Here is a 26,998-nt window from a genome sequence, read left to right as displayed (position 1 = left end):
TACGTGGGACGCCTGCCACAACATGGCTTGGTAAGTGGTGTGCAGGTCCGTGCCCAGGATTCGAACCTGCGAACCCCGGGCCACTGAGGCAGAGCACGCAAACCTAACCACTACGCCACCAGACTGGCCCCTAATTCATACTTTTGATCTATGAAATTTTATAGTTTTATAAAACTATCCTTGTTGTTTCTATTGATTTTAATCAAAAAATTCATGTTCTGAATAGAAATCAGAATTTCCATTTTATTCTAATTATTTATTATTTTTAAAATTTAACTTAAAACTAAATATGGAATTTGTTATGGATTGTGATGTGAGGTAAGGTTCTAACTTTTTCTTGCAATCATGTCACTCCTTGGATAAAAAGATAATTGGATACAAGAGATAATTTTTTTAAAAGAAATGACAATGATGAACTGTTTTAAATTTTAAAACATAGTTTTAAAATGCTTATTCCATTTTCTAAAAATGTAACATTATAAACAGATACAGTTTCTCATCTATCACTCTAGCAAGGATTTTTATGATTCTTAATACTTAGTGCAAAGTTATTTTGATGTTGGCACTCCCACGAAATGCTTTCACAAATGTAAATTGATACAACTTTTCCAAAAATCAGGTTGATAATATCTACCAAGCCTTAAAAATAGCATATTCCTGTAGTCACCATTTCCAGTTCTAAGAACCTACCAAATGTGAGCAATTGTTTTAAGTATAAAAGTGTTTTATAACACACAACAAAAAAGGAGAAGTAGATCATCATACATCTGGGTGATTAGTCATTCAACACATGGAAAAGAGGAATCTAAGGCAAAGAGACCAGTGAGCACAAAGACAAATGCTTTCCATGGTCTTAGGATAAGACAGAGTTTGGAACTACTCTACTATTAGATTCATAATGGGGAACAATGCGGAAGAGGCAGTGGCAAGATACATTGAGCTTAAATAATAAAGGATCATTATGGATTTACATGGCATCCTGTAGTCCAAGAAAGTTGCTTAGAATTTGTTGGTTTGTTGGTTTATTTGTTTGTTCCTGTTGGAATTTTGATGTTGTTGTTATAAGCAGGAGAGGAACATACTTAGAGGTATAGAATCAGGAGCATATTTGCAGATGGAAGAATCATGATGATAAATAAATCAAAGATAAGAAAGAGAAAGGGCACCCAATAAGGAAGACACTAGAGGAGGCAAAATGTGATGAAATCCAAGTCATAGGAGAGAGTAAGATGATAAAGCAAGCTTGGATGGTATGATTCACATTAACGTAAAGCTGTAGAGATTGTCCTTTCCTGACATCAAACGAGCATTAACAAATGGGCAGTGGATGAGTCCTTCCACAGATTTTCAAAATATGTCTTCAGTTTTGGGTTTAAACTATTTGTTATTTTTCAACTATCAAACTTACCTGTAAATAGACATAGCCCAAAATATGTACTCCAAAGCTAAACACGAACAAACTTTTCAGTACCTATTATGTCAAGTGCTACATAGCATAGCTTTGATCTTTCTTATAATTTATCCATTAACACCTTCACTCTTTTATTCACCTATTTAGCAGGAAGTGGAGATATAGAAAGGGAGAGCAAGTCTCTACATTTGAGATGATCACAGTCTAGTGAAGGAGATAAAGTAATGAACTAATAATGTGCAAAGTGCTTTATTAGAAGTATACAGAGCAGTAGTCACTGGTAATGAGACAGAGAGGAGACATAAGCTGGATGGCCAAGAATGATTTCCTGAGAGAAGCAGTACTTGAGTTGAGTCATGAAGACTGAGGAGGTGAGTATAGAAAGGAGAGAAAAGAGAGACCTAGTTCAAATTGGATCTGTGATATGCAAAGGGGCCTGGGCTTGGGAATGCATGGCTTTTCCGGGCCTCTGAATAGTTTGGGCATTCTGGAATAGAAGGTTGTGCGGACCAGTGGAAGCAGGTGAGACTAGAGAGGGAGGCTGGGAGACAGGTAACGCAGGGTCCATTGTGACTTGCTAAGTAGTTTGGACTTAATTTTGCAGGTAGTCTGTGGAGCCACTCAGTAGGGGAATGGCATGGTAAATTTAAATTTCAAGAAGATTTCTAGATGATAGATAAATTAGAGGGGGACAAAAATGGTAATACTGACAACAGTCTAAAGGTGGAGATAATAAAGGACAAAGATAGTGACCGTGAAGATGGATAATGGACAGCAAATTAAGAAAATCTAGGAATGATATGAATTGTATAATAAATGAAAAGTGTTAATGATAATGAACATGAATATGCTATGTTTTAAAATGTGACATTTTTTTGGATGACAGAAAATGAATCTAGAAGAATCCAAATTGGTTCCCATTGGTTCCCCTGAGATAGTTAGGCTTAGGTTAACAAACTACATTTTTCCATAGAACAGACAGTTTGAGTGACTTTCCTGAGTGCACACAGTAAATTGGAGAAGGAAGCAACAACAGAGCTTTTTTTCTCTCCTACTCCAAGTCCAAGACTTTATTTTCAAATAAAGATTGGGAACACTTATCTTTTTCAATTAGAAATAAGAGTCAGTCTGCACTAGATCGAGAGGTTGTACATTTACTCTGCAACATGAAGACCAGTGAGAGATTGTCTTAATTAGCGTACATTTCAAATTTTGACTTAGCATGAAAGACAGAAAAGGGAATGCCATTTAATATCTGATATTTACACAAGGTACCAGCCATTCTTCAAAGTCTAGGCTCACAAAACAAATTGATCAACAAATAAAACCACACACAAAAATGGTACCTACGTGAGGTGATCTATGTGTTAACTAACCTTGTTCTGGCAATCACTTCACTGTATATATATGTATATCAAATCATCATGTGCTACACCTTAAACTTGCACAATGTTGTATGTCAAATTATGTCTCAATAAAGCTGGAAAAATTTTAAAAATCCAAGAATTACAAAATAAAAAAATACCAAACTGACTTTATAGTGTTGAGCAGTTTCTCCAGTTGTGGTCTATGGACCATCTTGTGAGAATTCCTTTCTTTTATCAAGTACTTATTGTGTGCCAAAAGTATGTCTAAGTCAAAATATTCTAAAGACAGATAAGTGAGCAGGAGACTCATGACCTTTTCTCTCAAGGGAGCTAATACCTTAATCAAATGAGATAAATCTTTAAATCAGGTTGATCTGATTTCAGATTCCAGCTTTTCCATTTAATATATATATTTAACCTCAAGTGATTTATTTACTTCTCTAAGCCCCAGTTTCTTCATATTTAATAAGAAGAAAATAATCTCTATCTTCTATCCTTTTGTGGGTGTAGAAATAATATGAGATAATATGTGTGAAAGTTTCTAGTATACATTCAAGTACAAATTACTTACTCAAGTGTAAATCTATCTTCCTTCTGATGGCTTAGGGTTAACATAGTTATAGTATATTCGTGGTGTGAAAACTATATCTGCGAGCTAGGTATACAGAAGATGTAAATATCTGCAGTTAAATGCCATTGTTGCTAAGCAGTCTGTTTTCCTCCATGAAGTGTAATAATACTCACTTGAGAATTCAGAAACCTGGATCCTCCTGCTGGCTTTGCTGCTAAATATAGCCGTGTGACTTTGAATGAGTAATGTAAGCCACTTTGGGTTTCTGTTTCCTGACATGCCAAATGAGGCAGTTGAGCTAGATGGACTCATAAATTTCTTTCTGGCTCTGAAACTCTCTGACTCTATTTTCTTATGATTCAATAGACACTTTGGAATAGGTCTTGTCAACTTGCATTGTTGTTTGAATTTTTTTTCCATCTGGTTGCCAGGTTTTATGAATAAATTTCCTTCTTATCAGTCAACTTGTGGAAATAACTTTTTCCACTTAATACTGCATCCTCTAATCTGGCTTTTTGTTTCCTTTGGTCTAGGAATATTGCCTTTCCTTCTTGATGTATGCAAGCAAATATTGAGACTTAAAATCAGGAGATAAGTATCACTTTTAAGCCAAAGAAAAAGAAGGATAATTTTTAATGATTCATGCAAAGAATTGTAAATGTGATGAGGTCAGGGCCTTGCGAAGTCATGGTGTGTACAGAATATATAAAGAAGAACCAGAGTAATATCAAAAGGGAGAGAAGATGTTTTACATCAACGTCATTTAGTATAGTTTTGGGGAAAGGACCCTGACATTATACTGGGAGATAAGCCCTCCCACTTCCCATATCTACTTCACTGGCAACCACGAAAATTTTTGGAACCACAGAATGCAATCTTTTCAGTATATTATTTGACTTATGCCGTTACTGGAAACTATTTTTCAGAATATTAGCAGTCAGTATGGTACCAAATGTTAACACTGATTATCTTTTAGTGGGATCCTTGAAAATTAGCTTCACTTCTGCTTTTGGTAGTGATCGTTAGTGCTTATGTGTGTGTGTGTATTTCCTCATGCAGCGAACACAAATGATGTCTTTAAATTGGGAATGAAAACAATTTTAATTTAAAAAATTATGTTAAAATTCTAGTGTACGGATGGGAAAGGGGATGTATTGGAAGTTAGGAGAGTTGGGCTCATATTCTAGGTGTAACACTACCTGAGTGAAATTAAGCATGAAATGTGGTGGTTGTTTTTTTTAACAAACACATAAAAATTCAACTTATAGAGTTTTGTAGTCTGTGTTTTTGAGTATTCTCTCATTAGCGGCAAGTGTTGTGTGTGTGTGTGAGAGAGAGAGACAGAGAGAGAGAATATGTATTTTGGATAATCAAAATCATTTGAAACTGCAATATTGTACAATAAATTTTGGATTCATAGTGTTTTAGATTCAAAGTTGGGATGAAATCCCAGCTTTGAAGATTTGTCAACTGAAGACTTTTTTTCCCTCATTTGTAAAATATAATTACTAATACTCAATTATATGGATGTTCTTTAAGATTTGAATGACTTGGGTGTGTATAGTATCTGGCATAAGATAGTAATTGATAGCTCTCACTATGTCTATTGAATTAAATAAATGATCAGACTGATGAACAGAGTCTTGAGTCAAAAGCATGGTGATCCTATAAAGAATTGAGAGTGAGTTTTATACTGTGATTCATTGATTGTTGAAGAAATAAGTTCAAAATTCGAATCCCATAATAATTTTTTGAGTACTGGTATAAGCTTTGGCATAAATGTATGGCTCCTAAACATGATTATTAAAATTTTGTTAACCCATTTATTGGAAGTTTAAAAATAGAAGCAGTAGTTCCATTAATATGTTGTCACATTAATTCAACAAGTATTTCTTCCTTCAACAAACAATTATCAAGCAGCCACTAGATGCCAAGTTCTGAGGGATTCAGTAGGTATTGGGGCTATAAAGGGGATATAATTGGGGATATAAATTACGTGGTATTCTTCCCGGAGTTTGCGGTCTGCTTGAAGAGACGTAAGAGAGGAATAATGAAATAGTACAGTAACAGTAATAATAGAACTGGGAATAAAGCATTGCTGCCAAGGAGACAGAAGGAATTAATTATAAAAATCAATGAAACTGAGTTTTAAGGCAGTTCCATTTGGGATAGAAAAAATAACTCCCTTTCCAGGAATGTCATATTTTAACAAATAGTCGTGCCCTATTCCTTGTGCACATATCTTATCAAGGTATTGTATGGATGTGCTTTTCATGCTTTCTGGCATCAGTGATTAAGATCATTAATAATAATCTCACTCAGTTTTCTAACATATATATACACATGCCTTGCCCTTTACTCTAATTCTTCAAGTTCTCCAGGCAGGATCTTCTACATGTCATCTGAGAAAACTATTAATATTTGGAGTGCTTAATTTGGCGCCTTTTACTTTAAAGGTATTTCTGGTCTATTCTTTAGTTATCTGGTGAGATTTCTGAGTCTTGGACAATTTTAATGTATAATAGACTTAAGCATATCTCAATATTTTATGCAATGTTCAACAAAAAGCAGAACACTATCTTGGTTATGGGAGAACGGGTGTTTCATTTTTACAAACCACAAACTGAAATTGTTAAACTTTAATAAAATAAAGGGGGGAGGGATCCTAACGATTGGAAGAATGCTAAACACTGTAGTTTTTTTTTTTCCCCACTTATCGTGCCTATGTACCAGCTCTTCTTATGGGTAAATTTTGACTTCTGGCTGCTTTAAAAAATCAGAGTGAAAAAATATTAGCAGCCTTTAGAACCTCTCTAGTTTCCTAACTTGTTTTGAATAACAATGACGCCGCTTACAGAAAACACTAGTCACCTAAAATAGGTACACCAGTGAAACAGATCCTATTTCTTGTTTTAGTTTAAATAATTCCAACTTAAGGATGATTTTTTTTTTCAATTTTGGTCTAATTTAGTTAGCACAACTTCTGAGAGTTAAACATTTTAACAACTGCAGTTAAAAATGCAGTTTTCAGCTTAACACATAAATTTATTAGTACCTTTTGTTTTCCTTAGCTCACTTCCCAAAACACACACTGTATCAACTTTCTGTTGGAACATCTTGAACATGTTTAATGGAACTAACATGTTAAAAATAAAAATTAAAGTGATGGTACAGGGAATGTGAAGATCTAGTGCAGAGCTCACAAACTGACAGCCCAGAGGCCCAAGCCAGGTGGCAAATTTGTTTTCTTTGTCATTTATCATCACAAGCCCAGGGTAGGCTGTCCCCTTTAAATGGGGAAATATATAAGCAAAATTACCCGTTTTTTCATTATGTTAACCTCTGGTCTGTGGCCTGCATGTTTTCAGGACCTTGTTTCCAGCATCACCAGTGCTCCTAGCAGACTGATAGACCAAATACCATTGTAAATAGGTTCTCAGTTCACATACACAGAGTAACTCTCATTATTATTATGGTTAGCTCTACTAATTTCATTAAAGATATCAACCCTATACAAGCAACTAAATATGACAGAGTTTCATAAGTGGTAGATTAAAGATATAAGTAAATATTTTAAATGGTGCAGTGGAAGCAATTAGTTCTGACAAAGAAATCGTGTAAAGCATTGCAATAGCTATTAACCTTTGAGTTTTAAGAACAATTATGAGCTTTTCAGGTTGGAGGCTAGAATGTCTTAGAGAGGGAGGTCATTCAGGCAGAGACATCGTCACAAGCAAAGGAACACAGACAGAAAAGTACACAGAGTAGTCTATTGCCATTTGGATCTAAGATAGGCAATGGGCATGTAGAGAGAAAATTCTGGAAAGTAAGAGTAAGCACAAGTTATGAAAGCCCTGGACTGATATCACTAAAGATTTTTGCTTAAGATAGTAGTGTGATCAAATGTGCATTTTAATAAGATAATAACACCCTTGAAACAGAGTATGATAAAGTTGGAGTCGTGTTAAAGAACTGGGTAGAACAATATTTTTCAATACTGTTTAATGAATACACGTAGTAAGAAATACAACTTACATCATGATATTCTCCTACTACTCCTTCCACTGCTACTATTACTACACACACGCAAACTGTGAATCTGAAACAAACATTCATAAAACTATGTGCAAGGACCAATGTCATTTTCTATTGTAATCCATGCTATTCTTTTCATTCTTTAAAAATTGCTGATCAATGACCCCCAATTTAATTAATGATCCACCAATGGATCCAGCTAATAGTTTGAAAAATAATTAATTAGGAAATTATTGCAATGATAGTTCAAAGAAACATAGTGGTGGCTAAGCTGAGGAAATAACAATAGGCATAGAGAAGAGAAAATATATTCAGGAGAAATTTTCTGAAAGAAATTTTCAGGGCTTTGTAATGAATCAGGTATGGAGGATAAAAGAATTATGGAGATCAAGGCCTTTCAGCCAAGTGAAAGTGTGACTTTCTGCTAAAATAGAAATGAGAAAGATCCACTTAAAATAAATATAATGTAATGAATGTGAAGTTGCCTTCGCCTACCTTGTGATATTAGAAAACAAAACATTCATTTTTATCCACTCATGATATGATATTTTTCTAAATGCTTGATTGATACCAGAATGCCTAAATCTTCTGGGCATTATACCAACTCTTTCAGGGACCAAGTGTCAAATAAATCATATATATTAAGTTAGAAATCATTTTTCAACCTTGGATTGTACTTTCAAAAAAACTGTAAGAAAAATATTACTTACAATTTAGAATGACAAATCAAATATTTTTATTTTTTAATTTCTTAAACAAGAAAATTAAATGTCAAAGTAATATTATCATGACAAAGTTGATGGTGTAATCTCTAGAAGTTAGAAAACTCAGATGTGTTTCCCACAGCCCCTGTAATGACCCCATTGTACATAGTTTATTAACACCATGAATTGCAAAGAGAAAAGTTATGGTTTTTCTGCCTTGGTTTTCTGGCATGGGTGATTAAAGTATCAGCCATAATATTTCATGAATGCTGTTTCCTTCTTTTTAATGCACAACATAATTTTTATGGACATAAACTTCCTGCTGAATCAGTCCGTCCCTCTGTAAAACAAGAGTAACTGCTCAGCAACTGCTGATCGATGGAGTAGTCCAGGTCCCTGATTATGACAAGAGTGCTTGAAAATACATTCTAAGAATTCTTGCTTGGTTTCCCACCCCCTTGCCTTAAATATTCCAATCATGAGTTTTTACCCAAGACAGTGAACAGGAAATTTCTCAACAACTGCCAGAATTTTCTCTTCACACTCCCTCAGAAAAATTAAAATGATGATTCTTTTTTTAATTACAAAGATTTAAAGGGTATGCTTAGTATTCATTCTAGATGCAATTTCAAGAAACATGACATTTATAATAATTCAAATAAATATTAATCTTGCTACCATATGTATATCCATATTCACTTTTGTAAAAAAGAAAATCACATGCAAGTTCTTAATTGTGATAAAAGGTGAAATAAATAGGTCATATTTAAATTACTTTGAAAATTCATGTAGTATAATATCAAGTATTTAACAATGTTCATGGAGTTTGTAAACTTTTATAAATATATTGTCAAGCCCAGATAGAGAACAGCAGGTAAAGCTCTTACCTTCTATGTTGCTTAATGCACACAACCATGTGTTGACAACCAGAGACTTTATTTTTAATTGAGAAAAATATATTTGCAAACATATTTTTGCAATTTTGCTTTTATTCCTCCCATCATTCCTTTTACCTCTTCCTTTATTTCTTTATCCTTTTTTGAAAAATAGGTGATAACTTGTAAACTTAGTCACACCACTCAAAATAAAGGGGACTCCAAGGAGAAGGATGATAAATGCCAAATTCGAGCTTATTGAAAATGTGGAAACACAGTGAAAATCTCTGACTAGAACCACCCTTCCTGGTTTCCTAGACTCTTATCTATTCATATGCTAGAGGTAATCAGGAGAGTCTAAGGCAGAGGCCTATGGAGTCAAATTTTAGTCCTTAGCTGAAATCTTGGAATAACTCTGCACTTTTAGACCTTACTTTGTTTTTCTTTTTGTTTTGTTTTGTTTTGTGAGGAAGATCGGCCCTGAGCTAACATCCATGCTAATCCTCCTCTTTTTTTTTGCTGAGGAAGACCGGCTCTGAGCTAACATCTATTGCCAATCCTCCTCCTTTTTTTCCCCCAAAGCCCCAGTAGATAGTTGTCTGTCATAGTTGCACATCCTTCTAGTTGCTGTATGTGGGACGTGGCCTCAGCATGACCAGAGAAGTAGTGCGGCGGTGCGCGCCCAGGATCTGAACCCGGGCCACCAGTAGCGGAGTGCACACACTTAACCGCCAAGCCACAGGGCCGGCCCTAGGCCTTACTTTTAATCCATTGCTTTATATGATAGAAGATATTTGTATTTTATATTACATTTAAATTCATTAAAGTTACTAATAGCCATCCAGTACTCTCTTAATATTTTGAAATAATTTCAGTATCCTTTCATTATTTTAAGAAAGATCTGAGTTCCAGTGCTAAAGGAGATTTATCTTTTCAGCAATACCATTTGTTCATATCTAGTTTTTCATAATGGGCAAACACTTTTTAATAAGAAATAAATCTCCAGAAGAGAAAGAGAAGAAACACCTAAATAGTTCAGTGTATTTATTTCAAAATTAAACTAAATGAGTAGATTTTACTTCTCATTCTCACCCAGGACAATTTCCTTAGTTTAGAGAAGAGAATGTAGTCCACTAATTTTACTATAGAATCTCCACTTGAATTCAGGTGTTCTGAATTTTAGTCCCACACTTTTAAATCGTATCGCGTGCCTCCTTGCCTTGTTCCCTCCTTCCAGCCTTTCCTCCCTCCCTCTCTCCTTTTTCTTCCTTAGTATTTGTACATCTACTTTTTTTTTTTAATTTTTTGTTTATTGCAGTGACATTGGTTTATAACATATAAATTTCAGGTGTACATCATTATACTTCTATTTCTGCATAGATTCAGTGTTCCATATTGTTTGTACATCTACTTTTAATTACCTCATCTTTCTTCCATACTTCACTGGTAGGAAATCTCAGGATCAACCTTTTCTTTTCCTTCGCATTCCTTTTCATGTCTATTTGCTTTGGTGGTTTTTCAGAGGAGCACGACTATTTATAAATCCCTGCCTAGGAGTGACCCTCTGGGTGCTGGGATTGTCATTTTCTCCTACCCAAGACCCCACCTTTAAAGAGAAGTGCTTACAAGAGAGTAAGGAAGAATGAAACCTCCACCTTAGCCAACCAGACCATGTGAATCAATTAAATCAATGAGAAGATAAAAGCCACAGCTGTTATCATGTTCAAATGCAACTGAACTTGTGACCAAGTTCTCTAAATTTGTTCTATGGTCTAGTTCTTCTTTTTCATCCACAGGGATTAAGTGATGCACAATGTTTAAGAGCTTAAAACCTGCCTCTACTACTTACAAGCTATGTAAGCTAGTACAACTTACCACAACTGAGTTTCTTCATCAGTGGGGAAATATAACGCTAGTGCCTGTCTCATGGGATTACTATGAGAATTGCATATGATATTACATGCAAAGCAAATGCAACAATTTCTGGCACATAATAAGTGCTCAATAAAACTTAGCTATTCTTCTTACTGTCGTAATGAATGACCATCGCTACCTTATATATGAACTATTTCAAAGTTTTAATTGTAGAGCCTTAGTCTAACTTCTTCTGCACACCTGTGTCATATTCTTTTTAAGTACACTTGGCCATATCTATGAGCTTCTAAGTGTTCACACTGCTTATGGAGTCAGGTTTGTTTTTGCTAATATTCAAGATGTTTGCAATCAACCTTTGAATCAACCATTCAAGCCCCAGTTAGTTTCAGATGGGGGGCTAAATTCCAGACAAAATGGTTTATTAAATGTGCTATAAATAATTTTTTTCCCTGCACTGTTACTCAATAAGTTCTTTCTGACGTGCTCTTTAATTTGCCTGCCTGCATTTCTTTTGCCTCTCACAATAGGTTATGAAAGAAAAGAGCATGTAAAAAAAGACTAGCATGAGCTAATATTTATTACCAACTATAAGCAAGCAATTCTGAGAGGAAATTCAAATATTTTGTTTTATTTGATTTTCTCAAAAGCATTTCAGTCTAGCCTGTTAATAACCTCATTTACAGAAAAAGTTGATCTCAGAAAGGTTAAGTAACTTACCTGAGGTCACACAGATTGGGCCAATGCCCATGTAGCTACTGCTGAAAAGATGGCTGAGGGCAGAAACTAAGCTGAATACCTTTTACTCCTTAAAGTTTAAGCACAAATTGGACATATATTAGGTGCATATTTAACATTTTATTTGATTTAAGCACAACATGTCCATACCTTGGCATAGTTTTCCCTCCCCCCAAAAAATAAATTATTAAATAATATCTCTGTAGTTGTAGCTGATTTGCCCAATGACTCTATTTTGGTTTCGACTGAAGTATGGGAATGACATAGTCTAGCATATTTCTTGGTATTCAGATCTTTGTCTTCTAGAATGAGTTTGAATTTTTTTCCATTCTGTGATTTCCCTAGAAATAATATGACACTGTTCTTCTCACTTTGCCAGTAACGTAAACAAATCTAGTTTTGTGAAAAAATTTCCTCTTCTGTTTAGTCACTTAGTTATTTTCATGATATGTGTCATTTGTATTTATTTCTATCAAGATGAGGATTTTAATTCTTATCAGCACGCATCAACTGTGATATGTGTGTGTACATTTTTGTGTGCATCCATCTTAGTGGAAATGCAAATCTTAAGCATGATGTTTCATCCCTATTTCTTACACTTTATTTACTACATGATGGTATCCAACATGTAAATCAACTCTTAATCCTGTGCTTCCTATTTCAAAAAGTCACATGAATTAGATATTTAATCCTTTTACCAGAATTTTGAAAATCCTTCCCCTCAAGAGATCTGAGGTGTAAATTTTATTGTTATGTTCTAGATACTTAAAACTCTTTGTTTAATAACTGCTCAGGATGTGGGGAATGTCATGGCTGAGTGGACTTGGATAATATGCTTAAGTCCTGGGAGTCTGAGAGTAACACCTAAGACCAAGTGGTAAAGCGCCCTTTCTCCTACAGAAAGCTTGCGGTGAATGATGAACACTTAGACATTTCCTCTGATTCTTAAAGAAATCACATGTGTAAATAGTGTCCATTAAAGCTCCTGTCCTGGAGTCCTTCTAAAGTAGCTGTGCTTTTCTTTTACTTACGCTAGGTCCTTGGACTTGTTTCTTAACCACTTTGACCTTAGTTCCTCATCTCTGAAGTGGGGATGATATTACTCCTTACCTCAAAGTATTGCCAAAACTATTGGTTTCAGTTCTATTTGAGGCCTACTACCCTCACCTCAAGAAAGTCGGGGAGAGTGATAGGTTGTATGTTTCAGCTTCCCCAAGCAATTTTGAGAGGGTAACCACAAAGCCTAAAAAAGACAGGTATCAGAGAGTCTTTGTTTTCTTGGCTCTTCAAGCTCCAAAGCAGAATGGGAATGGGTAGGAACCATAAGCTTCCTCTGGGGGCAGAAAAGAGAAGAGGCTATCTCTCATTTCATGGACAGTAGACAAATGTTGTTCCATTGGTAATGACGGTTTTGGGCTGAGGGATTTCAGTGTTAGTACAGAGAAACAGACAGTAAGATTGGCCAAAAGAGGAAAAGGATGCTAATCATGTGTTTGGAACTTGTCTCAACATTAACTAATGATGAGAAAGAATAGAGTTTACTCTATAATCTACTCAGTATTGTTTTCTTCTCATTTAATCTACGTTATACGTGTAAAGATGTAATTAACAACCTCCCGTATTACAATGCAGGTATTACTTCAAGGTAACTCAGATGACTAGTTCTATAGCCAGCACAAATGTATAGCACACATGGGATGAATACACATATGGCTAAATTAATGAGCATTATCTTATTGATATTACTAGTAATAACTGTCAAGATTATATTTTGGCCGGATTATATTATTGCAAAATAGCGCAAATGGTAAAATAGCTGGAAAAAGAGTTTTGAGCGTGTGTTATATTTGCCCAATGAACTCGCAAGACATATCTGTTGACCTATTGACAGAGGGACCTCCTAATTGCTTAGACCATTGAGCTATAACCTAAGGGAGATGCAGAGAATATTGACAAATCTAAGAGATATGTCTTGCTAGGGAATTCTATCTGGAGGTGTTATACATGAAATAAGCATTTCTTCCATATGAATTTAAAAAATTCATTTTATATAGCCTTTAAATAAATGAAAATACTTTCAATTCTGCATAAGAGGAATGTTGAGAGGCAATCACATCTAGTGTGAGTTCACAGACGAAATTTCAGAGGTCTGGAAGTGCAAGCGGAGCTAGCTGCATTCCTGCAGGTTTTTAATCAATGATGGAAAATAAACACAAATAAATTGAAATTTGGGCACCTTAGAGTACACAGAGAGTTTGGCCAGAATACCTAATTCTATGTATATGTTTTCTTGTTTTTGATATGCCAAAAATAGTTGGACAGTGCAAAAAAATTAATTTGGCTAAAGAAATAGAGCTTGTTGTTAAACATTCCTATGAACTCAGTAGTTTTGACTCATAAAAATCCATCATTTAAAAATTAGCCACTCTTCAATTTTATGAGACTAAGAATAGCATGTGAAATAATGTGTTACTTCATAAATTCTTGCTACATATTCTGGGTCCTTTTGAATATTATAACCCCTAAGAAGATTTTTAAAAAGGAAGATGAAGAATGTGTGATTGCGAATCTATTTATAATCTTACTCAATCAGCGGCATTGCTACTAGTAACGCTGTGAAGTTCATACCAAGTCTACCAAATTGCTGGAGGGCAACACAGCTGGTTGGTTATTTTGGCTTTCTTAATGCTTGCCCTGATTATGTGGCTTTCAGCTAATTATTTGACTGAATTTCTGACTCAACCACAGAATTAATTTACTGGCCACATATGGACATAACGTTAATCTTTCCTTCCAGTGAAGAAGTAGACATAGTCACTCCAAGGAAAATGAACAGGCCGGACTTCTACAGCCAGCATAGATTATATTTTATGATGTGTCCTTCTGTCGTGCTATTTTCAGTACCTCTGTTTCCATCCCTCACAAAGCCTGATCGAGCCATGCTTAGGTCATGACAACTTTACAGTAAAGCTCATGTAAATTGATTTTTCTTGGATCTCCTGGTGCCTTCTTAGTTAGCTAAATGACCACAGTCTTTTAGCATTCTTTGATTGTATCTACTATGTTGGTTTGTCTTCTAGATCAACTCTATTCTCCAGAAATATTCTTATTCTATGAGTTCTCTTTTGCTTCCAAAGTGGAAAGTACCTGTCTTTCAACACCCAACTTTATTGACAAATATCTTAATAGCTCTTAAAAGACACATGGCCAAACAATCATGTTTAAGAAACACGCTGAGTCAATCCTAAAAGAGTAAGTGTTAGCAAACATGGGAGTGGAGGGGTTTTTAAGTATGTGATAAGAAAAAGTAACGAAAAGCCTAAAGTAATTGATTTTTTTTTCCTGAGAAGATAATTCAATAGAATGGTTTTTTGCTTTCTTTAACTGGGTTGGTTCTGATTCTTTTCATAATTATAGAGAAAATGAAGTATAGATATTGTTTTCTACAGTTGAAATCCTCTGAAAAGAATTGGTGAGGGATTGTTACAGCAGAAAGAGATATGTGAAGCCATCTCCCCTGACAGAAACGTGTTAACTGTAATGTTAACAAGTGTTGTCTATTTTTTACCTGAGGAAGGAGAAGTGTCTCTAACAATGATGTCGAGAATGCGTTTTCTCCACAGTATCCAAATTCATCTCACAATCAGCTTGGTTAGAATTTTAGACTATTTTTAAAGCTGGTGTGGAGTGCATTTTAGGACTTTAAAAATTATCAGGTCCTCAATCTTTCATGAGTTCCACAGGAAGGTGTTCACTTTGGCTTCTGTTCACGTGCAACTGTTCTTTTCCAGGGCAGTCCTTTTCAAAATATCCTTACTGAGATGGTGACAAATAATACGTAATCTCAAATAGTGCATGGATCATGGAGAGAGACAAATAAATACTCTATCATATAATATAATAGGTGTAATTAAAGATATATAATTTGAAAAGATTATTTATAAATAATATGATGTGTTAATTTTTCCTTGTTTTCTCTCAGTAGCTCATCCTAGATGGCATAGATTTTGCGTAATTGTGTGAGATGGAAGATATTTTTTGTGGTAGCTAAATGTTGTCAGAGATCTAGGAAGGAATAAGTTATATTAATTAAGAGAGATAATGAAAGATATACAAGCCAGTATTTTTAATAGCAGAGCACACACTTTACTTTTTAATTAAATTTAACTTGAGAATTTAATTAATGTGGCAAGATGCACAAGGAAGAGAAATGTGAAAACTTTCATAAAGCTGTCAAATCAGCAAAAATGCAGAAAGAGGAAATCAGGTTATTTTCCTTCCCCTTAAAAGGCTGATATAAGGAAAGAAAAAGAAATTCTGTGTGTGTATGTGTTTTCATGAAGGTGTAGACTAAATAGAGTCACATGACTTTTTTCCAAATTAGCAAACTCTTGTTTTTTAAAAATTTAGTTTTTCACTTATCAACTAATTAAAATTTGCCTTTTTTAGCAAGTTAAAATACTTTAAAATAAAAAGCGATTTTTTAAGTCGAGTATCCAAAGACCTATGTGACAGAATCAAAGAAGCATCACAAATTGGTTGAAGATGAAATTCGAAGTGCTTTCCAGAGCTTCCTTGTAATGCAAGAACGAAATCAGGTTACGAGAATAAATTCAGGCCCAGGCACTTTGCGAGGCCCTGGAGTTTCAGTGGAGAGAACAGGACAACAAATTCCGTCCCTCCTCCACGGAGGGCACGAGGCCTGTTAGCAGGGAAACAAATTTTAGCAGGATGTCCTCAAAAGGAACAGAAAGATATTTGATCCTAGGGTAGGGGGCTTTCTGCATTATTTAACATCTCAAAAACACATATTAAATGTGATAACTCTAGTTTTCTTGCTTTTCTTTCCTATTTAGGCCTATAGAAGGCGATTACAAATATGTTTGTGGAAAATTATAAGGGATTATACTTTTCACTTAACCTCGGAGTACAGAAAAGCCATTTACACTTACTTATGTTTATAAAATTGTTGAAATGACTTAAGCCTGACAAGTGGTGCAGATTGGAATATCAAGTCTAGTATGTTTTACTTACTTGCAAAGCAGCATGTGGCTTAGATTGCCTACTGCATGGCAACAGAGCCTTTGCTAATTTACCATCATACATTCTCTGATTAAGAGTTCATATTATGTGGTTTTATGAAGATAACAGCAAAGCGTATTCTTACATAACAGGTTGAATTAATAAAAATGACAATTTGAGCCCTATACTAGGAGTGTACATCCTTATTGAAGACACAGTGTGATGGCCGTGTGATGACTTATTGAAAATATAATTTTACCAGGAAGATGATCTTTTTTTTTTTCCACCTGGTGAAAAAAACATGCTCGTTCTCCATTCTTCTTCGCATGTACACCATTTTAGAAGTGATTGTTTCATATTTATTTTTCATTTATCCATTAATTTTTTCCTCTTCAGGTGTAATCTAGCCCCTGTGGTGGAGTTTGCTGCAGATGTGGGAACTAAATCAGATTTTATTACCATGAATCCATCAGTTGTACAAAGAGCATTTGGAGGCTTTCGGAATGAGAGTGACAGAGAAAAATTTGTGCATAGACTTTCCATGCTGAATGACAGTGTCCTTTGGATCCCTGCTTTCATGGTCAAAGGAGGAGAGAAGCACGTGGAGTGGGTTAATGCATTAATCCTTAAGAATAAACTGAAAGTGCGAACTGCCTATCCATCATTGAGACTTATTCATGCTGTCAGAGGGTAAGTGTCTGGAAAGGACCAGTCTGTCCTTGGCGCAATGGAACACATAACTAAACATTTTCCCTAGACAGGCGGGAACCTCAGTAATCTCCCAATGGATATATGTTTCCATTATTTTATAATGGCTACTCTATTCACCAACTTGAATTTTGTTTATGTACTATATTATTTTAGCTCATTCTCTTTCTCGAAAAAGCAAATATTTGAATTTGGCACTTATTTATGTCTGCTCATGAACAAGCTACTGATTTTTATATTTTGCTGTGTTAAAGAGTAATAAGAATTCATAGTAAAATTGATGAATTTTGGGTAAGAAAACTACCAACAGAAGTGCTAAATGCTAGTGGGCAATACTGTGGAAGCATAAATGGTGGGTGTATTTAAGGAGCAATTAAGCCCCATCTGTAGTTAAGAGGCCTACTAGTGATAGAGAAGGCTGGCTGAGATAATATGCCTTAATGCTTCTCCCCAAAAGTCACAGATGCCATTTGTATGAATCAAGTCACCATTTCCCTTTTATTAACACAAGCTCAGAAGAAAAACCTAAGAAATAGACTCTTGTTTAAAAATGGCAAATGACCAGAAGGCCAAACTCAGTCATGCACACACATAAGTGTGTAAAATACATAACACAAAGATAAGCAATAATGTATTTATTTATTGAATATCTACTGAGTGTCAAATACCGTAGGTACAAAAATGAAGAAGAGCTGATCACTACTTTAAAGGAATGTATAGGCTTTATGGTAGAAACAGAGGCATGTACAAGTAGCCAGGGCGTAAACAAATATAAGGGGGTGTATTGTCAGGAGTGTAGAGTCTGTCCCTAAGGTTAACAAAGAAGTCTTAAAAGTCTAACATTTTAACTAGACTTTAAAAACAAAGTAGCGACTGCCAGAAAAAAAAAAAAAAAAAGAAAGCTAGAGAGAGAGAAAGAGAGAAAGACAGAGACAGGAAGAAAGAGAGAGAGAAAAAAAACCAAACAGAAGGAAATGTAATTGCATCATGAGAGCCAACTAAGGCAAAGAAATAATTAAGTACATGGTAAACTTGTAGAATCATGGCATCCATTGAGTAGTATTGGAATAAAAGTTGGAAAAGTCACTTGTGATGTGGTTGGGATGAGAATCAATTTTATCCTGTATGAAGCACAGTTAGATATGTGAATTTAGGAGAGTAAAGCTTGTACCTGCAGGCGCTGCTTTGGCAAGGAGAGGCTAGAGGTATGAAAACCGATTAGGCTTTTTGATTAACTTACTCATAAGATGATAAAGATGTAGGACAGAATCAGTGGACATGGAAAGGACGGACAGTTCAGGGGATCAATAAAATAGAATGGTTCAAAGGCCTAAAAGAAAAAGCTTTGCAAACCCAGAATTAAAAATAGTTTGCTTCCTATACTGTAATTGGGACTGGGCTAAAGTGTTTTCATTTTGTTTTGTTGTTGAGATATTTCCCTTCAAGGATTTACCGTTTCCTTGTTTAAGTCTGGAGACAGTTTCTTGGATTGTGTTATTTGGCACACAATTAAATTGCATTCTTATAATTAGGTCATGGTTATTCAACATTCATTCCCTTGATGTTTGACATGAAGTTTCAACAAAGTAAGATAAAATAAGTGCATTTGGAGGATAAGTAATTTTTTTTGTTACAAAGATTCCCGATAATTAAGTTTGACTCTGAAAAAAAAAGCAATGAGTTCTTAACAAAAACAAAACGTGATGCGTTCTTAACAAAAACTGTATGCTAAGAACACATCTTATTTTTTGATTTGTCAATGTTGAATATCATTTGATTCAGAGAAACACTTACAGATATCACTCTGTCCTATCTTACACATGCACACACTCTGACACTCACACATATATGCACACTCAAGTGATAGCTTATTAAGATTCAAAACAAATATTTTGAAGCAAGTACTCTTTGACTATAGGAAACTAAGAAGGAAATTTAAGATTATTTTGAATTAGTACTTTTTTTAATAGATTATTTTTAGAGTAGTGTTAGAGTCACAGCAAAAAGGAGAGGAAGGTCCAGAGATTTCTCATATACTCCCTGCCCCCAAGCTTGTACAGCCTCTCCCATTATCAACATCTTGCACAGAGTCATACATTTGTTACAGTTGATGAACCTGCACTGACACATCATTATCACCCAAAGTCCATAGTTTACACTACGGTTCACGCTTAGTTTGTACATTCTATGGGTTTCACAGGTGTATAATGACATATATCCACCATTTATAGAGTACCATAAAGAGAAGTTTTACTGCCCTAAAAATTCTCTGTGCTCAGCCTATTCATCCCTCCCTCCCCACTAACCCATAGCAAACACTGATCTTTTTACTGTCTCCATAGTTTTGCCTTTTCCTGAATATCATATAGTTGGAATTATACAGTATGTGGCCTTTTCACATAGGCTTCTTTCATTTAGTAATATGCAATGAAGTTTCCTCAATGTTTTTTCATGGCTTGATATCTCATTTATTTTTTGGTGGTGTTAGTAACGTAGAGTCTAGTCTGACTGCTAGTGCCCTTGAGTACAGCAGAGCAGAACTCTGCCCAGTCTTTTTGGGCCATCCTCTTGCCTCCTGGTGCTGTATCAGACAATGCTTCACTGCTATTTATAGGACTTTCATGGCCAATTTTTTCAGCAGTGGGTGGCCAGGTCCTTCTTCCTAGTCTGTCTTAGTCTGGAAGCTCCGCTGAAACCTGTCCACCATGGGTGACCCTGCTGGTGTTTGAAATACTGGTTGCATAGCTTTCAATTTCACAGCAACATGCAGCCACCACAGTATGATAACCGACAGATGGGTGATGTGGTTCCATGACCGGGAAATGAACCCAGGCTGCAGCAGTGAGAGTGCCAAATCTTAACCACTAGACCACTGGGGCTGGCTCCTTTCTTTTTGGTGCTGAATAATATTCCATTGTCTGGATGTACCAGTTTATTTATTCATTCACCTATTGCATCCAAGTTTTAGCAATTATGAATAAAGCTGCTATAAACATCTGTGTGCAGGTTTTTGGGTGGATGTAGTTTTCAACTAATTTGGGTAAATACCAAGGAATATGATTGCTGGATCGTTCTTTTTTTCTCCCCAAAGCCTCAGTACATAGTTGTATATCCTAATTGTAGGTCCTTCTAGTTCTTCTATGTGGGACACCACCTCAGCATGGATTAGTGAGCGGTGAGTAGGTCCATGCCCAGGATCCAAACTGGTGAACCCCAGGCTGCCCAAGTGGAACATGCGAACTTAACTGCTACTCCACTGGGCCAGCCCCTGATTGCTGGATCTTGTGAGAAGAATATTTTAGTTTTATAAGAAATTGCCAAACTGTCTTCCAAAGTGGCTGCACCGTTGTACATTCCCACCAGTAATGACTGAGAGTTCCTGTTGCTCCACATCCTCACCAGCATTTGGTGTTTTCAGTGTTCTCGATTTTGACCATTCTAATACGTATGTAGTGATATCTCATTGTTGTTTTAATTTGCATTTCTCTGATGACAAATAATGTAGAGCATCTTTTAATACGCTTATTTGCCATCTATATCTCTTCTTCAGTGAGATGTCTGTTGAGGTCTTTGGCCATTTTTTAGTCAGCTTGTTGGTTTTCTTATTGTTGAGTTTTAAGAGTGTTTGTATATTTTGGATAATTGTCCTTTATCAGATATCTCTTTTAGAAATATTTTCTTCCAGTCTGTGGCTTGTCTTCTCATTCTCTTAACATTGTCTTTTGCAGAGCATGAGTTTTTATTTTTAATGAAGTCTAGCTTATCAATTATTTCTTTCATGGATCATGCCTTTGGTGTAATATCTAAAAAGTTATCACCAAAACCAAAGTAATCTAGATTTTCTTCTACATTATCTTCTAAGAGTTTTATAGTTTTGCATTTTACATTTACATCTGTGATCCATTTTGAGTTAATTTTTGTGAAGGGTGTGAGATATGTGTCTAGATTCATTTTTTTATATGTGGATGTGTGATAGTTCCAGTACCATTTGTTGAAAAGACTATCTTTGCTCCACTTTATTACTTTGCTTCTTTCTCAGATATTTGTTGACTATGTTTATGTGGGTCTATTTCTGGGCTCTTTATCTGTTCCATTGCTCTATTTGTCTATTCCTCACCAACACCACACTGTCTTGGTTACTGTAGCTTTATGGTAAGTCTTGAAGTGGGCTGATGTTAGTCCTCTGACTTTGTTCCTCTCCATCAATATTGAGTATTCTGAGTCTTTTGTCTCTCCACATAAATGTTAGAATTAGTACTTTTGTTCTGAGAGTCTGGTTTATATTTCTTCATTCACTACCATTAGCAAAATGCAAAACAAGAGGCATGGTTGAAATAGAGCATATTCAGTAAATTAGAATCCAGTTAGAATTATATATGATTAACAATTGAGAATTCATATAGGCTTTTACAGATATTTTAAACATAGAAAGTACAGAGCCTTTTAATAATTAGTTCATCAATATTCTCCTTTTATGTTTTGTCTTATCCATTTTTCCTCCATAACCATTGTAAATATAAACTGCTTTACTAATTCCTAAGCTTTTTTTTTGCAAAGAGCAACAAGGCCTAACTTCTGACCACTGGTGAAGGTAATGGTATGCTTTCTTTTGATTACTTTGCTTTAGGTGACAAGACTTACCTTGAAATCTCCAGAAAGATATTATCTTGCTACTTTCCTGCTCATACATCTACATAGTCCCTCCTAAGTGTCAGGTGACTGAGTTCTAAACTGTGGCCCAGTGTATAAAAAGTACTTCTAGAGTTCCCTGTCACCTTTCAAATACATTGGAAATTTGTACACATGGTGTATGTGAAAGGTAATTTCATTTATGGTATTAATGAAATTAGTACATTAATGCATGCAATGTAGCATTGTATCATAATGTTTGTACTCTACAAACCTACTAAAGCTCTGAAAGAAAATAAGAAAGTGTGAACACTGATGAACCGAAGAAGATTCACGTGGTATGAAAGCCAGAGCAAAGTTCCCAAAGATCTGCTCTTTAAGTATGTGTTTTACATTTCTGAAATCCTGTGGTAAACACAGTACAGGGAAATAGTCTAGAGAGTTTCATATCCTCTGTTGATTACTGGAGTTTGTTGTCTCTCACGAAAGGTTTAGAACACGCAATACGTGCATTTTAGGGTACACATAATCACGGTGTTAAAATGTGAAGGCCCTTCCAAGTACTGCAATTACAAGTAGCAAGTTTAAGTGATCTGGAAAGCAAAAGATTCTTGAACACAATGAGAATCATTTAGGTACTTTTCATGTTGTCAATCTTCATTATTTAAACTTTTTCCTCTCTAAAAATTATAATAGCTTACTAACTTTAAGTATCATTTAATTATAGTTTTTTTTTAAAGCTCTAAAAATATAACCATCAATCACAAAACTCAAAGAGATTCTTAGATTATGTTTTAATGTATGATCATTCTTCCCAAACCACAGTAAGTGAAACAGGAAGGAAAAAATATAGCTAGATTCTAATTTTAAAATAGTCTTGCAAAATAATGAAAGCGTAATCTCATGGAGACAAATAAAAGATATAATTATAAATTTAAGAGAATACATGAATGTATTAAACAGGTTTGGAATTGCAAGCTTTTCACTGGATTTTTTCAGAAGCCCCGCGTGTCTACGTATATTTATTATTATTTTGTAATTTTCCTTGTGAAGAATGGAAGAATTTTCACAAGTCTTTAAGAATGAAGAGGGGATTTTGAAATTTTGAAACGACCTGTTGAAACTTTAAAAATGATTGTCTACAAGATAAAAAAGTCAACATTAGTTCTTCATCCATTTATAATAAAATTATCAATGTACAACCTAAAATCTCCTGGAAAAAAACATTTCACCCAATGACATAATTTAATATACAATTTTAAATTATTATATGACATATCAAAATATATTTTTATAAAATATTAGTGTTAGGTAAAAAAATCCTATTTTTATAATTACTATAATTTGATTCATAATAGCCAAGTACTTTTTCAGGAGGTGGGATTTTTATACTTTATTTTCTTATTTTTTAACATTATAAATATAAACTACTTTACTAATTCCTAAGCTTTTTATTGCAAAGAGCAACAAGGCCAAACTTCTGACTACTGAAGAAAAAATGAAACAGTGCAAAAAGTAGATCCTCAGTTCCACTACCAACTACCTAGATAAGAATTCTTAAGAATGCTCCCAAGAAATAGATAGATAGATAAATAAGCATATTTTAAAATTATATTTTATATGCATAAACATATTACATATAAATTGTTAGCTCTAGGTTAGAATCATATGTGCTCGTCTGCAATTTTTTGCGTGTGTGTGTGAGGAAGACCAGCCCTGAGCTCACATCCGATGCCAATCCTCCTCTTTTTGCCAAGGAAGATCGGCCCTGGGCTAACATCCATGCACGTCTTCCTCCACTTTATATGGGACGCCACCACAGCATGGCTTGACAAGCGGTGCGTCGGTGCGTGCCGGGGATCCGAACCCTTGACCCCTGGGCCACCATAGCAGAGCGCATGCACTTAACCTCTGAGCCACCAGGCTGGCCCTTGCATTTTTTTTTTTTTTTGAAGTTTGCACTTTAGGGAGTTTGCTCTTATAGTTCTCTATTCTTTTATCCCTTATCATAACGCTCTTATCTCTATTCAGATATTTATGTTTAAGAGCTTAATTGATTTAAACTTTAAATTTGTTTATAATCAGTTCTGGAAATAATATTTAACCATTTATATTTGAATCCTTTGCCCCCTGGCAATTATCATGACCTATTATTAAAATATTTAAACCAAAAGTAAAATATTTGTCTTAGTTATTTTATAAATTTATATGATCCATTAGTTTTATTATTTTAATTCTACTATAACAAAAATAATGTCTTTAACCTGTTTTGTCACTACATTCTAATTATTAATTTGTTTTAATGTCAATATTCATATAATAGGAACTATACTCTCATTAAATTGATAAGTTTGTATTAATCAAGATTAACACTTAGATTGAAGATTCACTGGTGATTGTTGAGATAGATAAAAGTACATAATGTTCTGTGATGTCACCCTCATAGTTAATAATTCTAAAGTTATCCAACAATTTTGAAAACACACATCTCCCCCAAAATGATTTTTAAGGGATAAATAAATTCAGTTCATGTAGATTTTTAGAGTTTTTATACAAGTTCTACTTGTCACTTTTGTTCTTTATCTTTTGGTGGAGAATACATATGCCACCCTTATATTTGACAAGTCTTCCAAATGTTCTTTATTTGAAGAATAATTTAACAACTTCCCAAAAAAAATGTGCAAATGTGAGGTAAATTGACTACATGAGTGCTTTAAATCTGCTTGAAATTAGGAATTTTCATTTGAAATCCTTGGTATACTCCTCATGACCTACAGTAGTGTTTCTCAAGTTAGAATTCATAGATGTATTTTGTAGGTTCTGAGAAGATGTTCTTATTCTCTTTAAAATGTTACATTAATCCAAACTGAGAACACTGGCTTAGAGAATTTTCAAGGATTGTTTAGGAGTTTGATTTCCAAGGAAGGTCAAAACAAACCTATCCTATTCTGCACGGACAAGACTATTTATATTCTTGGGTCTCAGATTTGTATCCTTTAAAATGTGGGTGTTGATATAGTAATCTTTTAGATTCCTTTGGGCTCTGAGTTGCACTGGTTCTGGACGTGAATTGTTCTTACTCAAGTCAATATTCAAACCACCACAATAAACATTTGTACTTAATTTTCATAAACATCCTCAGGAAAGTCTTCTCTAAATCCTAAAAAAGGTTCATTTAACTTTTTGATCATCACAATAAGTGAGGTAGCTTTCTAAAACATTCCTGCTTTAAAATCATTTCTCTTGAAATTTAAATATTCTTTATATTCTTCAATACCATAATTAAGCTAACCCACCCTCCTCTAAATGTTTCCTGTTGATAGTAAAAGATACACACACACATGCAAACATACATGTATACACACATAAATATGTATATGTACATATATATGTAGATATGTCGATATGGAAGATATTGTATAAATGTTTGTTATCAGGTCATTTAATCTGTTGAATTTATTCTTTCTTTGGATTTCTATAATTCTTAAACTTTTAAGAAAGCATACTCTTTCTATAACGCAAATCATGGAAAATTATTTCTGGAGTAGTGTTTCTATGTTGCATATATAAAAAATAATATATAATATATACTTTAAAAAAAAATAAAAGTTATTTTACCAGCAAGTGGGTTTATTTGGGAATGGCAGAGGAATTGCAATTCAGGATATGCAAGCTATGGTGAAACATGGGCAAGTCCGAAGAGACAAAGGGAAGGTCAGATCTTATTAGGTTTTATCAGGAGGAAATTGGGGAGAGTTGTTATGAACAGAAGTTCATTGGAGAAGAACAGGAGTTTGAGGCTGTGTGGTTTCTCACTGGCTACAAGCAGTGGTTAGTGCGTTGTCTGAGGCAGGGAAGGATCTTCTTTCCTTTTCTTAAAAGCAGGAGATGAGGGGCCGGCCCGGTGGCGCAAGCGGTTAAGTGCGCGTGCTCCGCTGCGGCGGCCCGGGGTTCGCTGGTTCGGATCCTGGGCTCACACCAACTCATTGCTTGGCAGGCCATGCTGTGGCGGGGTCCCATACAAAGTGGAGGAAGATGGGCACGGATGTTAGCCAAGGGCCAGTCTTCCTCAGCAAAAAAAGAGGAGGATTGGCAGATGTTAGCACAGGGCTGATCTCCTCACAAAAAAAAAAAAAAAAAGCAGGAGATGAAATTCCGATGTGATTAATGTCTTCCCTTGTCAAAATAATTTTTATCTTCCTTTTTCTTGCTGGTTATTCAGGCTGCAACAAGTGGTATGTGTGTGCGAGTTCTCCTTCAGGGCTTCCAGATTCCTTTTAAGTGAGGTTTCCTTTATTTATTTTTACAACATTTATGCTATATATATACACACACAGCATATAACAATATTTAATATGCTATTAATATTTTATATACACTTAAAATATATAATATAGAATACAATACACTGTTATACATATATACTCTATAATATAGTATATATATGAACTCATTCCATGCACTTTGCTTTACTAGACCTTTTGCATGTCAAACACAGTACCAATAATACATAGACTTTCCTTATAATGATTATACATTGTTGATTCATATTCAACTTGTCATCACTTGGGATTTTCAAAAATTGGTTTTACCATGCTTAATATATAGTAAAAGTCTCCCGCTTTATATTTATGTTGTTGTTATTTGCTGTGCTGTCTTGAATTTATTCCTAGTAATTTCATTTTGTATTGGGAGGGTAAGTATTCTTGTACACTATTACTGTAGGTGACTAAGTAACTTTTGAATTATTTCCTCTTATTCAGAATATAAGATAATATTCTAAAAATCTCCATATTTCAGGAGCAATACACTTATTTCTTCATTTTTGTCATTAAATAAAGTTATGTTGAACAATAGGATATCACTTAATATACCATCCTAAGTTTCCCACAGTTTTGCTGGATCATTGACCAGGGTTTTCTTTTGGCAGGCAGCCCATAAACTAGCTGAGTACTTAATTCACAATGTAATGATTAGGTCATAATTCCAACCTTGTGGATTTAAATGTAGGAAGGAATAACAAGCCTTGCAGAAATCAAATCAAGTGACATCTCTAGCTCATCTCT

At 34.8% G+C, this 26,998-nt stretch overlaps 1 protein-coding gene across 1 annotated transcript in view; it reads left to right on the top strand.

Moving 5' to 3' along the window:
* Positions 1 to 26,998, top strand: part of ST8SIA4 (ST8 alpha-N-acetyl-neuraminide alpha-2,8-sialyltransferase 4) — a 94,055-nt gene that overhangs the window by 24,855 nt on the left and 42,202 nt on the right. The window contains 1 exon segment of the mRNA XM_058535739.1: positions 16,992 to 17,285. Within this exon segment, the coding sequence (XP_058391722.1) occupies positions 16,992 to 17,285 (294 nt within the window).

Source organism: Diceros bicornis, chromosome 1 (assembly GCF_020826845.1).
Source record: "Diceros bicornis minor isolate mBicDic1 chromosome 1, mDicBic1.mat.cur, whole genome shotgun sequence".
Classification (NCBI taxonomy): domain Eukaryota; kingdom Metazoa; phylum Chordata; class Mammalia; order Perissodactyla; family Rhinocerotidae; genus Diceros; species Diceros bicornis.
This window is presented reverse-complemented; position numbering and strand designations above follow the sequence as displayed.